Below are 15,160 nucleotides of genomic sequence, written 5' to 3'. Positions count from 1 at the left end.
CCACAGCAGCTGTGTGATCATTGGCAAACACACGCACCACCACAAAACTAGTCAGAAGAAGTGCCTTTTACTCTCAAAGTGTGTCAATTCTCTTTTTTTTTTTTAAATAAAAAGAAAGCGAGATGTTGAGCTGCACCTGGAGACTGCCAAGAAATGCATTTACTATATAGCTGTCTGGGTGGTGTAAACACACACACACACACACACACACATTTTCTCCCTGAGCCAAACACCCGAGGCGGTTTTTTGGACAGCAGGATGTACAGAAGTTATCCGACTGCTTGCTGATGCCATTAGTCAGTGAATGAGAATTCGCCCCATGGTGCTGCATGTTCCTGTGTTGTTACTGTAGGCATGTTTTCCACAGCGCTGACTGGCAGCCGTCCACCTCTGCGCTGTGTAATCATCATCGTGACTGACAACTGTGTAATGTTGAGATGATGCTAATCTCTGAAATGTCTGATCGGGCTAATCACACACAGAAGCACAGTTAACAACAAGGCAATGAATAACTAAAATAAAGAATATTTGTTTTTCAGTTGTGTTGTTGTGCACTGCCTGATTTGCATGATTCATTTTAGACTGGATTTTCTATTGAATATCTATGCAAGGGTTATTTTTATGTTATTTTTACTAGGGATGTCCTGATCAGCTTTATTTGCCCTTGAGTATGAGTCATTTGATTTTGAGTATCTACCGAAACTCGATCCGATGGACATATAGGCAGAGTAATACATAAGGGTGAAGAGGCTGTGTGAGTTCTGATACTTACTCAAATTCGAGAACCATATATACACATATATATATATATATATATATATATATATATATATATATATATATATATATATATATATATATATATATATATATATATATATATATAGTTGAAGTCAGAATTATCAGCCCTCCTGTTAATTTTTTTCCCCAATTTCTGTTTAACAGAGAGATTTTTTTCAACACATTTCCAAACATAATAATTTTAATAACTCATTAATAATAACTGATTTATTTTATCTTTGCCATGATGACAGCACATAATATTTTTCAACACACGTTGATACAGCTTAAAGTGACATTTAAAGGCTTAACTAGGTTAATAAGATTAACTAGACAAGTTAGGCTAATTAGGCAAGTTATTGTGTAACGATGGTTTGTTCTGTAGACTATCGAAAAAATATAGCTTAAAGGGGCTAATAATTTTGACCTTAAAATGGTCCATAAAAAATAAAAACTGCTTTTATTCTAGCTGAAATAATTAAGATTTTCTCCAGAAGAAAACATATCAGACATACTGTGAAAATGACTTCAACTGTATACATAACTACACACATGCATACATTTAATTGTATGTTTGTTTGGAAAACCTGTCAGGAAACAGTGTTTTCAGTTACGTTTGGTGCTGTTATTAGCACAGACTGTTTACAGAAACTGTAAATGTAAATCAGCTTTAAATGTTTTGCAAATACTATTCTTTTTTTGACTGTTTTACTGTATATACATTTTTTGGACTGTTATATATTAATATAGTTAATATATAATGTAATATAATTTATATTGAAAATAAATCAGTCATAATTGTAAGCCAGTAAATGCAAACATCAAATTTGACATCAAAAAGTTTTTATTTTATTTTATTTTATTTTAAATTGATTAGTTTTATTTATTTATTTATTTATTTATTTATTTATTTATTTATTCAGTTTTATTTAAATTTTTTACATTTTATTCTGGATCTGGTTTTGTGCATGTAGAATTGCATTCGAGTCCGAGTCATTTAATTTTGAGGATCTACCGATACCGAAACCCGATCCGATACTGCAATAATACATTTAAAAAATCAAATAAAAAATCTAATCGAGGTTCTACGTGCTCCACAAGCATAAGAAATCCAGGGTTCTCTACAAAGGCAAATGGCAGGTCACTCATTGCAATCATTTGTGCTATATGTGCTATCTTTGCTGTGATGTCCTGTGCCTTTGCGCTGTCACAGGGCTTTTTTTTTCTCCTTTTCAAACTCTCCTGCAGCATGAGCTGACTCGTCTTCGGTTGGGTTGCCTGGGTAAACTCGCTGCATTGTGCGGGTGTTTGTTTTTGAGGTGCCTTATCAGGTGTGTTAATGCAGCCTTTTCCTTTCCACCTCTTGCAATCCCAAGTTTACATATCTCACAGTTTGCTATAACAATGTTCTCGTCATCAACTTTATAAAACCTCCAGACCGCAGACATACTCACGCTTACCGCTTCAAGCTGCTTCTGTGTTTTACTTTGCTGAGATTTAACCAATAGCGTCTCTGCAACAGTAATGTCATGCCGCACACCTTGTTGTTTCTGTGTGATGTGATGAAAAAGGTCTAACTCTGTGCCACCGTATAACTATAGATGTGTTATAAAATAGTGGGAAAATAAATTAAGATATAAGAATATAAATATACTTATATATTCGAGTCCTGATCGAGAGGTAATTCTGATCACGTGATCGGATCTGGACATCCCTAATTTTTACACATGGATCTTTTTTTCCTTTGAAAAAGTAAAGGACCTTTTGCAAGAAATACTATTTGAGTTATTCACTTTAGAATTGTATGTTTAACTCACTTGTTACTTGCCATTTCTTTGTATTTGTGAAATCGAGACTCTTTCAAGTGGAAACTATCAGTCTATTATGGTATTGATTGATATTTTGCCTTAAAATAATTCACAAATAATTTGCCTTTACTTTCATTTTTGTAATTTTCATTTAGAATTTTGTATTTTTACATGATTTTGTCTTATTGATTGATTGATATTTCTCTTTAGCTTCTGTTTAAGGTTTAGTAATTGAGTCTATTATAGTTTTAATCAGTCTATCATAGTATTAATTGACGTTTCACCTTAAAATAATTAATAAATCATTCACTAATAATTTTATTTTTGCAGTTTTCATTTAAACAGGTAATAAATCATTATTGATAATTTACCTTTTGTTTTTATATTTGTAGTTTTAAATTGTGTATTTTTTATGTGATTTTCTTACGGATTGATTGATATTTCTCTTTAGCTTTTGTTTAAGGTTTAGTAGTTGAGTCTATTATAGTTTTAATCAGTCTATTGTAGTATTAATTGACGTTTCACCTTAAAAAAATTTATAAATCATTTACTAATAATTTTATTTTTGCAGTTTTCATTTTAAATTTTGTATTATTAACTTGAAAGCATTATAATTACAAAAAAAATTCATAGTTTTAGTTTGCAAAACAACACTGTATGTGCACATGTTCTCTGACAACCAACTCATGCTCTGTTTCAGGGTCGTCCTGAGTTGACCCCCACCGCCATTAAGGCTGGAAAACTTCTGGCCCACAGACTGGCTGGTCGTTCCACTGAGCTCATGAATTACGAGAATGTGAGTTCATCGTTGCACACACATGCTTTCTTTCTCTTTCCTTTTTATTTTATCTTTTTGGGGTAAATCCTAAATCACATAACACCTGTCAAAAACGTACGTCACCCTAAAAATCGAAAGTTAAAAAATAGAAAGTAGGCTTTGTGTCAAGAAAGTGAGGTCTGTTTTTTTCATGACCTTTGAATCACCTGTCACAGTACACATTTTTTTATATGCATGCAACTACAGGAGACAGAAATTGCAAGCTTGTTTGCTGTGTTACAAACCAAAGTTCAAGTTTGGTGAAGTCTGACCAGTGATTTTGTATCACATAAAGGTCATGTGATACAATCATGTGACCAACAGAAAATCAGCATGAATTATAGGAACCCTAACTTTAAATCTGCCGAATTACAATGAAGTGCACTGGATTGATCATATGGTTAGATTTTATTACATGTTCAATTCTGCTTTACAAAAAAAACAAAAGACAGAGCTTGATGTTATGTAACACAAAGATTGCAGTGCCCCAAGAAATATTGCAGGTGTGACGGCATCTTAAGATTTTCTGTATAATGATACTATTATGGTATTGGAGTATTATATTCACAAACATTATTTTATCACCACGCTGAACTGAACTCTGAAAACTAGACTGACACGGTTTCAGTTTACTAGAACTTCTATGCAGCTTTAACACAATCTACAGTATTTGGTAAAAGCGTTATAGAAATAAACATGAATTGAATTGAATTTTTAAATTTCAATCTAGAAATCATTTTATTTGTTTAATTGTGCTCCTGTATACACACACACACACACACACACACACACACACACACACACACACACACACACGCAAAATGGAATTTACCTTTGAACTCAAAAATATGTCCCAGACATGTACATATGTTAGAGCAGTGTTTCTCAACTGGTGGGGAACATTTTCAGTGTGTTTAAAAAAACAACAACAAAAGTTTTATTTTTAACATATTTTGCTTTTACCGGACTTTTATTTTAAAAATGCGCGCGTGACAACCATACCGTTTGACATGTGAAATTTCATTTAATTATAGCAACAAATATGTCAAAGCGCAAGTACAACCCCGAATATGTAATTTACATATATGATTTATATATGATTTACATATATTGATGACAAAAAAGGCTTAAAACCCTCAGTGTGTCATATGTAGTGAGGTGCTCTCACAAGAGAGCATGAAACCTTCTGAATTAAAACGACATTTAGAAACCAAACATCCCGGTTGCAAGGACAAACCTGTGGGCTATTTTCAAAGACGACTCCAAGAGCTGAGGGCATCACAAATGGCCCGTTTCCACTGAGTGGTTCGGTACGGTTCGGTTTGGTACGCTTTTATGGCCGTTTCCACTGTCAAAAAGCGTACCGAACCGTACCACTTTTTTGGCACCCTTTCGAAAGGGTACCAAAAGGCGGAGCCACACGCGCAGCTGAACGCTATTGGTTTACAGAGATACGTCATTCGCTTACGCAACAAGCCAGAATGAAAACAAAAAACCCGCCATGTTTAAAATACACAGCGAGAGATTATAGCGGAATTATTAATACATATAATAATGAGCCATGGTCGATCTAAACAAACTGCCTCGTTTAACTATTATTGTTATAATCACCTTTTGGACTATTATGAACTCAGAATGATAGAATTGTTCTCTAACAGAGGCTACATGTGCTGCTGAAGATTACAGACACAGATGAGAGGTTTACACTGTGACTGTAGGCTATATTTTGGGTTGTTTTTTAACCTAAATATGGACGAAATGTCTACTGTGTGTTCTTCTGTAGTTGGTAACATATAGTAGACTGTAAGGGGCTGTATGTGTTTCTATATGTTCATTTATTTAGTTATTTTATATAATTACAGACGTTACAGTAGGCTGTTTTGCCAGTTATAATCAACTCATGTTCATTGAAAAGTTAGTAATAAACATTTCTACACAAGTATTTATGTGTGTAAAGCATCTGTTTTTTGAGAAGTGCTCTCATATGATATGTAAGTGACCCGTACTGCTTTATTGTAGACATTTCCTCGAGCGAGATTGACGTCGACTGAAACTTTCTGTCATACACCACGCCCACCAAAAGGGTACCTTTGGTAGTGGAATTGCCAGCCTGATAAAGGTGACCCGTACCAAAGCGAACCGTACCGTACCAGTCAGTGGAAACGAGCCAAAAAGTGCATACGTTTAGTTGAATTACAGCAATAAAATATTGTTTATTTGTAAGTCTTGGTGATTTTCTTATTATTTATCTGTCACTACTTGTGTATGTTAACAAATAAATACAAATTAAATATTATTCCTGAAATTATATTATAGTCCCAAAAAATGTGGGTCACAGCTTGATGACCATGCAAAAATGTGAATCCCATGGCCAAACCAGTTGAGAACCACTGTATTAGAGAATGTACCACATTAAAGATTTTTAAAGTGATACTTACTGTGATACTTACTGTAAAGTTTGGCTTAAGAAAAATCAAAAAACAAGATGACTATGATGTGATATTGTATGCGTGTGTTGTATTATTTGTAACTCAATATTGTAAATTTCGCGACAACATCCTACCAAGGCACTGCAGATGCAAATTAGCATTATAACTAACTTTGGTAAAACATGTTAAGTTCTGCGTTTTCCTGTAAAACTAATTAAAATAAGCTAAAATAAACACACACACACACACACACACACACACATTTATACTAGTTCTTTACAGTATGATGATTAGTATGCTTGTACATCTTCTCTCTCTCTCTGTGCGTGTGTGTTTTTTTTGTTTGTGTGTGTAGGTAGCTACTACAGTGTTTACACCACTAGAATATGGCTGTGTAGGTCTGTCTGAAGAAGAGGCAGAAAGGAGATATGGAAAAGACCAGACTGAGGTAAAACTTAAAATTGTTTAAATTGCTGTAAAGTTTTAAACGGCAGAAGCATAATAATAATAATAGTAATAATAATAATATTAATCTCAGTAAACAAATCTTACACCAAGTAATATATTTCATTATCTGAATTCTCAGCATTATGAGGCAGCAGGATTATGTATGCTGTAATTTAATTCTATTGCAAATCTGAAAAACTTTGACGTTTTATAATAAGTATTTGAGTATTTGTGTGTGCTGTTGTAAATATCTTACAGTATTCATGTATATGTGTGTGCGTGTGTATGTACTGAGTCCTCACACACCTGCATTGCTCTAAAGCCTAAAGCATTCACAGAGGGGCGTGCCTGCAGTTTGATTGACAGGTGCGCAGGAGGGCTGACTGATGCTTCTAGAGGTTGATGAGAGATGATCAGAAATGCTACATCTCATTGGCTCTGACAGCTGTGAGCAGCATGTGTTGGCACGTCAAAACATTCGCTCTTCAACATCGTCAATATGCATGATTTCAGCACCCCAAAAATGTTTAAGACCAAAACACAGACGCAAACCATAACAGTAGCAGCGCTTGTCCTGAAATGACGAGCTCAAGTGCTTGATGATGATTCGGGAAATGTCATCAGCGTTGGCGCATCACAGTTTTCTTGTGTTGTCTGGTTTAACAGGTGTACCATGCTTTCTACAAGCCACTGGAGTTCACTGTGGCTGAGAGAGATGCCACTCAGTGCTATATAAAGGTATTTTAAATGATATTTTCTTTAAATATCGGTTTAACTAATACAATTCTGAAGCAATATAGACTGTGCTGCTTCAGTTGATGCATGAATAAAATCACTAGATATTTTATGCTGCACTGTTTAAGATCTAAGGGTGACTGAGCTTTTTTTTAGTCGCTGCCCCTCATCTAATCCAGTTGCCAATAGCTTGACACCTTGCACCTTCCATTACTATTTCAAATCAAGATTGAAAGCTTATCTTTTCTCTTTTAGCATTTTAATTGTGTTCTCTTTAGTATTTTGTTTGTTTGTTTGTTTTAGAAGTTTTTTATTGAGATATTCATTGCATTGCATTGCATTGCATAGCGTTAGCAAATATTACATCCCTATTTTTTTTACAAAAAAGAAATCAACAAATTAAATTACACACACATAGAAAACAATAATAAATAATAATAATTATAATAATAATAAATAAAAAAATTAATAATTATTATAATAATAATAAATAAAAAAATTAATAAAAATAAAAATAATAATAATAAAATAATTAAGTAATTTCTTATAAACCCAGAATACACTTTTCAAAGAACACGAAATGTCTAACCCCTAAAACCCACCCCACCCCTGGGACTAAAGCTTATGCAGTACTGTTGTTGTGACCTTCACCATCTGGGTTTTTAACCTACACTCTCCATCTTATTGTAATTCATTATTTACTCTAAGCACTTTGAATGGCTTGTTTAATCTGCTATATAAATACATTTTACTTGCCTCCTGTTCAGTAATCACAAAAAAAACTTTGCGTTTTACTGCTTTGTTACAGTTAAGATCATTTCAATTACCTGTGACACTTACCTGTCATTCTATATTTTCAGCAGCCATTACTCCAGTTTACTAAAAAACTGTTACATTTGACACAAGACCACAAAACCAGTCAGTTACTATTATGTTTTAGTTATATATCACCTCAAGGCTGAATGATTTAGCTTTCCATTCATGTGTGGTTTGTTAGAATATGACTATTTTTCTTCAATATACAACTATTAGAAAATCTGAAAACCAAGTGTTCACCAAAAATGTAAATATTGTAAATATCACCTTTAACGTTTTTTACATTAAGTTTATAGCCCCCCAACCTGATTTCACCAAGTAGGACAATTTCCTGGATTAACATCCATGTTGATCCTGGAACAACATTACAACCAGCCAATCAGAAATAAGGGATACATTTACAGTTTATGTTAAGTTTAGGCTTTAGGTAAAGGTTTACAGCCACTTTTTTATTATTATTGAGCTATCCCTTTAATTATTAGCAAATTAATACATACAGTTGAAGTCAGAATTATTAGCCCTCCTGAATTATTAACCATTAATTAGGTAGGTTAATTAAGTTAACTAGGCAGGTTAGGGTAATTAGGCAAGTTCTTAAATAATGATGGTTTGTTCTGTAGACAATCGAAAAAAAAATTGCTTACGAGAACTGATATTTTTGACCTTAAAATAGTCTTTAAGAAAAAAAAACTGCTTTTATTCTAGCCAAAATAAAACAAATAAGACTTTCTCCAGAAGAAAAAATATTATAGAAAATACTCTGAAAAATTCCTTGCTCTGTTAACCATTGTTTGTAAAATATTTATTAAAGAAAAAACAGTTCAAAGGAGGGCTAGTAATTGTGACTTGAACTGTGTTCTGTATATGCTCTTTTTTCACAGGTGGTTTGTCTACGAGAAGGTGATCGGCGTGTGCTGGGTCTGCATTTTACCGGGCCAAATGCTGGTGAAGTCACACAGGGCTTTGCTTTGGGCTTCCAGTACGTCCCACACATCTCTATAATGCCGTGGTCACACTAGACTTTGAGTATGCGAATTTCTGTTGTACTACGCTGCGAAAAGGGGCGGGATTAAACAAGATAATTAGACATTTAAAAAAGTGGGCAATTGCTCCATATTTTAAATCTCTGTCTAGAGAGGTCATGTTTTGATCTTCGATTGGTCTCAAGCGGTCACGTGATGCAATTTCACATTTCAGAGTTCACCAAGCTCCAAACCTGTCACGCGAGCTTGCAATTCTGTTCTGGCGCATCCATGTGCGTATGAAAAGTCCAGTGTGACCGCGGCTTAAACCTGCACATGATGCTGGGCTGGAATCAGATTACATTGATTTAATTTGATGTGTTCTGATGTCCCCCAGGTGTCTGTTTCATTACATGCACATTTGCATGTAAATTCAAATCAGCGTTCATTCGGACAGCTGTGGATGAATGAATACAGGCTCTGTGTGTTTCTGTCTGCAGGTGTGGACTTACCTACGAACACCTCAGGAACACAGTTGGGATACACCCCACCTGTGCTGAAGAGCTCACCAAACTCAACATCACTAAACGTTCTGGTCTTGACGCTACGGTGACAGGCTGCTGAGGTTAAGCATCCCCTTTCCTGATATCACAAGCACACGGGAACCTGTTCAGAGGGTTGGGATAATGTGAGTTATGGAGGAAGCGACTCCTAAAAACACAGCAGGTTATGGCAGGTGGTTTAAAAGTTTAGTTTAATGTACAATTTAAGTTCTAAATAAATTTACTCGCAAAACATCTTTGGAACAAGAATTATGATATTTTAGTCAAATTACTGAAATTTCTGTCTTTAGTTTAAAGTTTGTTTACTCCAAATTTTATAAATAATAAAATAATTTGCACAATTTGAGAGAGTTAACCCAGACAAAATCACTTTTTACAAGGAACAGATTTAATTTAGGCTTTCATTTGCATATAAAAATTGATCAGCAAAGATAAAATGCAGATAAATAAACCTCATTGGTTCCTGTAGAACTGCAAAATGACCAAATCTTAATCTTCTAAATAAAAATGAGGATATTTTAGTCAAATTACATTAAAATAAAGTCTGTTCACTGCAGAAATGTGTAAAGAAATGCTAAAATTAATGGACGTGATTTGAGCAGTTCAGTCCAAGTCTTTTGAAGAGACAAAATCACTTTATACAATGAACAGATTTAATTTGAATATTAGACTTATGTAAATGTTTCATTTTATTTGCTTATCTATATTGATCAGCAAATATAAAAGGCAAAAAATAAACCTCATTGGTTCCTGTGGAAACGCAAACATGACCAAATGTAAATGTTCCAAATAAAAATGAGGATATTTTAGTCAAATTACATAAAATTTAAGTCTGTTCACCCCAAAACTGCATAAAGAAATTATCAAATAAATGTACATGATTTGAGTGGTTTAATCCAAGTCTTTTGAAGAGACAAACTCGCTTTATATAATCAACAGATTTAATTTAAAGATCAGATTTATGTAAATATTTCATTTTATTTGCTTATAATCATTGATCAGCAAACATAAAACGCAAATAAATAAACCCCATTGGATCTTGTGGAAACGCAAACATGACCAAATCTAAATCTTCTAAATAAAATGATGATGTTTTAGCCAAATTGCATTGAATTAAAGTCTGTTCACCCCAGAAATGTGTAAAGAAATAAACGTACATGATTTGAGTGGTTTAATCCAAGTCTTTTGAAGAAACAAAATCACTATATAAGGAACAAATTTAATTTAAAGGTCAGATTTATGTTAATATTTTATTTTATTTGCTCATAGACATTAATCAGCAAATATAAAATGCAAATAAATAAACCTCATTGGTTCCTGTGGAAACGCAAACATGACCAAATCTAAACGTTCTAAATAATAATGCTGATATTTTAGTAAAACTACATTAAAGTCTGTTCACCCCAAAAATGTGTAAAGAAATAAATGTACATGATTTGAGTGGTGTAATCCAAGTCTTCTGAGGAAACAAAATGACTTTATAATGAACAGATTTCATAAAAAAAAAAATCAGATTTATGTAAATATTTTATTTTTACATAAATATAAAATGCGAATAAATAAACCTCATTGGTTCCTGTGGAAACTCAAACCTGCCTCATGACAGTTAAGAATGCAGATTAATTCTCAAGCATAAAGCTGGTTTGTTTGATCTTCTTGACAAAACCTAAATGTTCTCAATATTGTTTGCTGATCAATATTAATATGTGAATAAAAATGTACATCTTTCCATCATTTAAAGCTAGTCATCTCTACAGAAGTCTTTTTTTAAACCACTAAATAAATATACATATATTTTTGACATCTTTTTATAAAATGTATAACGTCTTGGCTGAAAAGAGTTAAATCAAGACAGGAACATCTCAAATATACTTCTTAATGAGTAAGGATGAGTAAATAATCACACAAGTGTCACTTTGGAGTCAATTAACCATTTAAAAGCTCTTTAGAGTCTTTGTATTTGACCTTTGAACCACAGAACCAGTGCAAGTCTTCATTTTTCACATCTCAATGTCAAATCTAAAAACTAAAAAGTGTGTCCCTTATTACTGTGCCAGTGCAATTTAGCATTTTAACCCAAGTTCAGAAGAGCTTTTCACTGCAGGTCAAGATAATCCAATAAGGTCCTCATATTTGCTCTGCAGAATTTAAACGCAGATGCAGGTTAGAGCAACACGAGCCGCCGCTAACAGATAAACATGGCCATAAATCAGGATTAAAGCCCCATTACAGTTAGCTGAAATGAGCACCGTTGGAGAAAGTGGGCCTAATGTTTCTGAAATATATTCTGCAAATATTGTTGTTTCTCTGGCTGTACTTCCTGTCCATTAGTCATGCGCCGCTCCTGACACTGATGGATGGGATAGGCCAGTCGCCACACTGACACCACCCCATTTCCCAGGGACGTAGACAAACACTCGGTGAGCGGCGCGTCACTCAAACCCAGAACCAGGTCGTGGACAGAGTGAGCGCTTGTTTAGTCCTGGACTTCAGGAGGTTCCCCAGTGCACAGAGAGTATGCAGTATAATAACATACTCTCCTGCCCTGATGTCACTGCGTGGGCTCAGCCGAAAGTGAGGCGTCAGTACCGCTGATTGCCTAAAGGTGGCAGTGTTGGCTTCTTTTTATGCACATAATGCGAGAATTGCACATCTCTGGGCTGTGTAATCGTTACGAATTCAAGTCACCGTTAATCACTGGCAGAATGGTAAGATTAATTGAACACTTACTGGGCGTTTATCGCTCCATAGGTTTAGCTTATCTGTTGTTTGTGTACTCGGCTAATAGCTTTGGCCTGCCGCATGCTTGGAGTAGAGTTAAACTGCGGGAATTCCCAAAAGTTTAATTCATTTTGTGACTGGAAATCTGTGATCTGTACACTTTCAAAGCAGATAAAAAGCAGCTTACTGAAATAAATTGATATGTAATCTCTGTATATGCAAGTACTTGTAGAATGGGAGATTTTGTGTTTTTAAGAGTACTTAGTTCATCCAAAATGAAGATTTTTACATCATTTACTCAATCTCATGTAATCAGAACTCTGATAGAGGATCAATTATCAATTGTACTGGTGGCTCTTTGTCCATTTAATTTCAATAGAGGCTGCTTAAATGAGTTTCATGATTCAAAAAGCATCATAAAGGTTATCTATACAACTGTTTATATATAATTTTTATATTTATCTCTATTTTTGTGTTCACAAGAGATGTAGTGGTGCCCACTTTTTCAACATTTTTTTTAAAGTCATCTTGGTTATATCAAATTGCACAGATTTATTTCTCAAATTCGATCTCAAATTATGAGATTTTAATATCATAACAAGGAAATAACTGCTTAAATTTCTTTCTTTTCCATACACAAATCTATCAAGAAGACTAGCAATTAATTAGGTGATTATATGATGATTACTTTTGTCTTGTATTTTTATTTTTTGCATGCGTTCCATTCCCTGTAGCATGGGAAAGAGCAACCAGAATAATTGTACCACAAAAGAGAGCATTTGTTAGAGGTACAGGTTTGGATGAACAAAAGAACTGAGTAAAGGATGGTCAAATTTATTTTACGGGTGGAATTTTTATTTAATTGGTTAATATAATGAGTAATACCTTGATATTTGTCATTTCAGTCTCAGTGAAACTTAATTCTATGAAACAACAGATATGCTAAACTTAAACACCTGAACTAGTTAGCTACTTAGTTTAAAATTAAATATAGACAAAACAAACGGTTCCCAACATTTCTAGAGTGTAGTTCTACGAGTTGCATGGAAAATAAATGTGTAATCAGCTTGAGAAACACTGCTCAAGATTTCAGTGCCTTATGTCCCATTTTGAAAGGGGTAGTTCACTTAGAAATGCAGGTTCTGTCATTATTTACTCATCCTGCATCAAACCTATATTTTGAATAATATTGGTAACCAAACATTTTTGACTTTGATATTTATCATAAAATATTTACATTCACCCCAAACTAAATACAGTCAAAGGCCCAACCGTTAGCTTTTTCCATATTTAACCCAAATTTGGGTTGAAATAAAGCAACTTTTTTCTTTTTGAGTGTACGTGTAAGGAAATATGAGCATGAGTAACTTCTGATTCTTTAACCATCATCTTCAATCAGTCAAATGCCCATATGTGCATAGTTTCACACAAATACTTTGCACTGTGTAAAATTTCCTTCAGTTTCATGAGAATGCCGCTTGGACTTGGAAGTGAGCGTTTGTGGTGGAAGAACGTTCCTGCTGGAGTTTGTTTTTGTTTGAAGTCTAATCTGCCCTGGCTCTGATTAATGAGCCTGAGAGTGGAGTGACAGCCTGCCGCGGAGAGGAGCACTGCGCTACCAGGTTTATTTGTACCTAGGGCTGATGGGAAGGATGGGGGGGGGGTCTCGTGTGCTTGACTCAGGGACGGGGTGCTGACTGAAGAACCCTGACCCCAACACACTACCACCAACAGCTTGGCTGTGTCAACCCACACACACAAACACACACACAGACAGTTGGTGGGTGGAGCTGCACCACAACACATAAATATGCGGGTGCTTGTTTCTTTAAAGTGTACAGTTATTCATGTTATGACCATGTTGACATTGACATTTTGATATTTGAGCACATTTATAAATGTTAATCTTTCATAAGTTACACTTTATCAGCATTGATCATCTTAATGACTTAATGAACATTTACTTATGATTTGTTCCAAACCTGTTTGAAGTCTTCTGTTAAACACAAAAACTATTTCGAAAACCAGTAGCCATTGAAATTCATAAGAGAATACTATGGAATGCAATGGTTCAGAATAACTGTGTTCAGCTGAAGAAAGAAACCAGTTAAAGGCGAGTAAGTGATGACTGTATTTTCATTTTAAGAGATCTCTTTAAATGCTGATAAAAATGACACACAACCTGCAGGCCATCTTAAGACAGCAGCTCCAATCCCCTCAAGCGCACACACGGGTCAGGGTTCAGTTTTCAAGGACCCAGCTAATGATGACTTGCACTAAAACCCAAAAGTGGAGAGGGCGAGTCTGATGTCACTTGGCGTCATATTTATATCTGTAAAAAGAGAAGCCTGATTTGGCATTAAGCCATGCACGGTGTAATTTATAGATGTGTGTGATGAAATATACAAATTTACAGTTGCACCATTAAAATAATGAAGGATTCTCTTCTCTTTTTGTCTTCTGTTTGTATTTGCTCACAACACCAGACTCGCTGCAAAGGCCGTACCCTTCAAATGGACCATTTAAACATGCATGCATTTCGACATGTTTTTTTTTAACCATTTCCTGTAGTGATATTTAACAGTAAGGAAATGTTCACAGTATTTCCTCTTAAATTTTGTACTTCTGGGGAAAGTCTTATTTATTTTAGTTTGTTTATATATATAAAACAGAGGAGAATGGCCAGACTGTTACAACTCCGCGACACCTCCCTCACCACCCGCGTCCTTCGTTATATCTGCGACCACAGTTATATCCAGAATAGCTGAACTATTTTGAAACTTGACCGTTGCATGTGTGTAAGAACAGCTGACGATCTGTAAACAAAGCGGCAAGCATCGCGTTTTCAACGTAGCTTTACATGCGATATGAGAATATAAAGAGTTAACCTGATACAGTACACGCGGTTACAAGTAACAAAACACAACTAAATACATAATTTGCAAGCTAGAGTAATGGCTCGTTTCCACTGACTGGTACGGTACGGTACCGTTCGGTTTGGTACGGGTCACCTTTATCAGGCTTGCGTTTCCACTAACAAGGGTACCCTTTTGTTGGGCGTGGTGTATGACAGAAAGTTTCA

General features: G+C 34.7%; 1 protein-coding gene across 2 annotated transcripts in view; it reads left to right on the top strand.

Annotated features, from left to right (window-relative positions):
* Positions 1-14,528, top strand: part of txnrd2.2 (thioredoxin reductase 2, tandem duplicate 2) — a 50,965-nt gene extending 36,437 nt beyond the window's left edge. For both annotated transcript variants that reach the window (XM_056457451.1, XM_056457450.1), the window contains exons 13-17: positions 3,289-3,384; positions 6,190-6,282; positions 6,948-7,019; positions 8,714-8,811; positions 9,295-14,528. In XM_056457451.1, the coding sequence (XP_056313426.1) occupies positions 3,289-3,384; positions 6,190-6,282; positions 6,948-7,019; positions 8,714-8,811; positions 9,295-9,418 (483 nt within the window). In that variant the 3' untranslated portion in view covers positions 9,419-14,528. The remainder of the gene's footprint in view (positions 1-3,288; positions 3,385-6,189; positions 6,283-6,947; positions 7,020-8,713; positions 8,812-9,294) is intronic.
* The last annotated feature ends 632 nt before the right edge of the window (positions 14,529-15,160 follow it).

This window comes from Danio aesculapii, chromosome 5, assembly GCF_903798145.1.
Source record: "Danio aesculapii chromosome 5, fDanAes4.1, whole genome shotgun sequence".
Lineage (NCBI taxonomy): Eukaryota > Metazoa > Chordata > Actinopteri > Cypriniformes > Danionidae > Danio > Danio aesculapii.
Note: the sequence above shows the minus strand (reverse complement) of the source record. Positions and strands in the feature narration are given on the sequence as shown.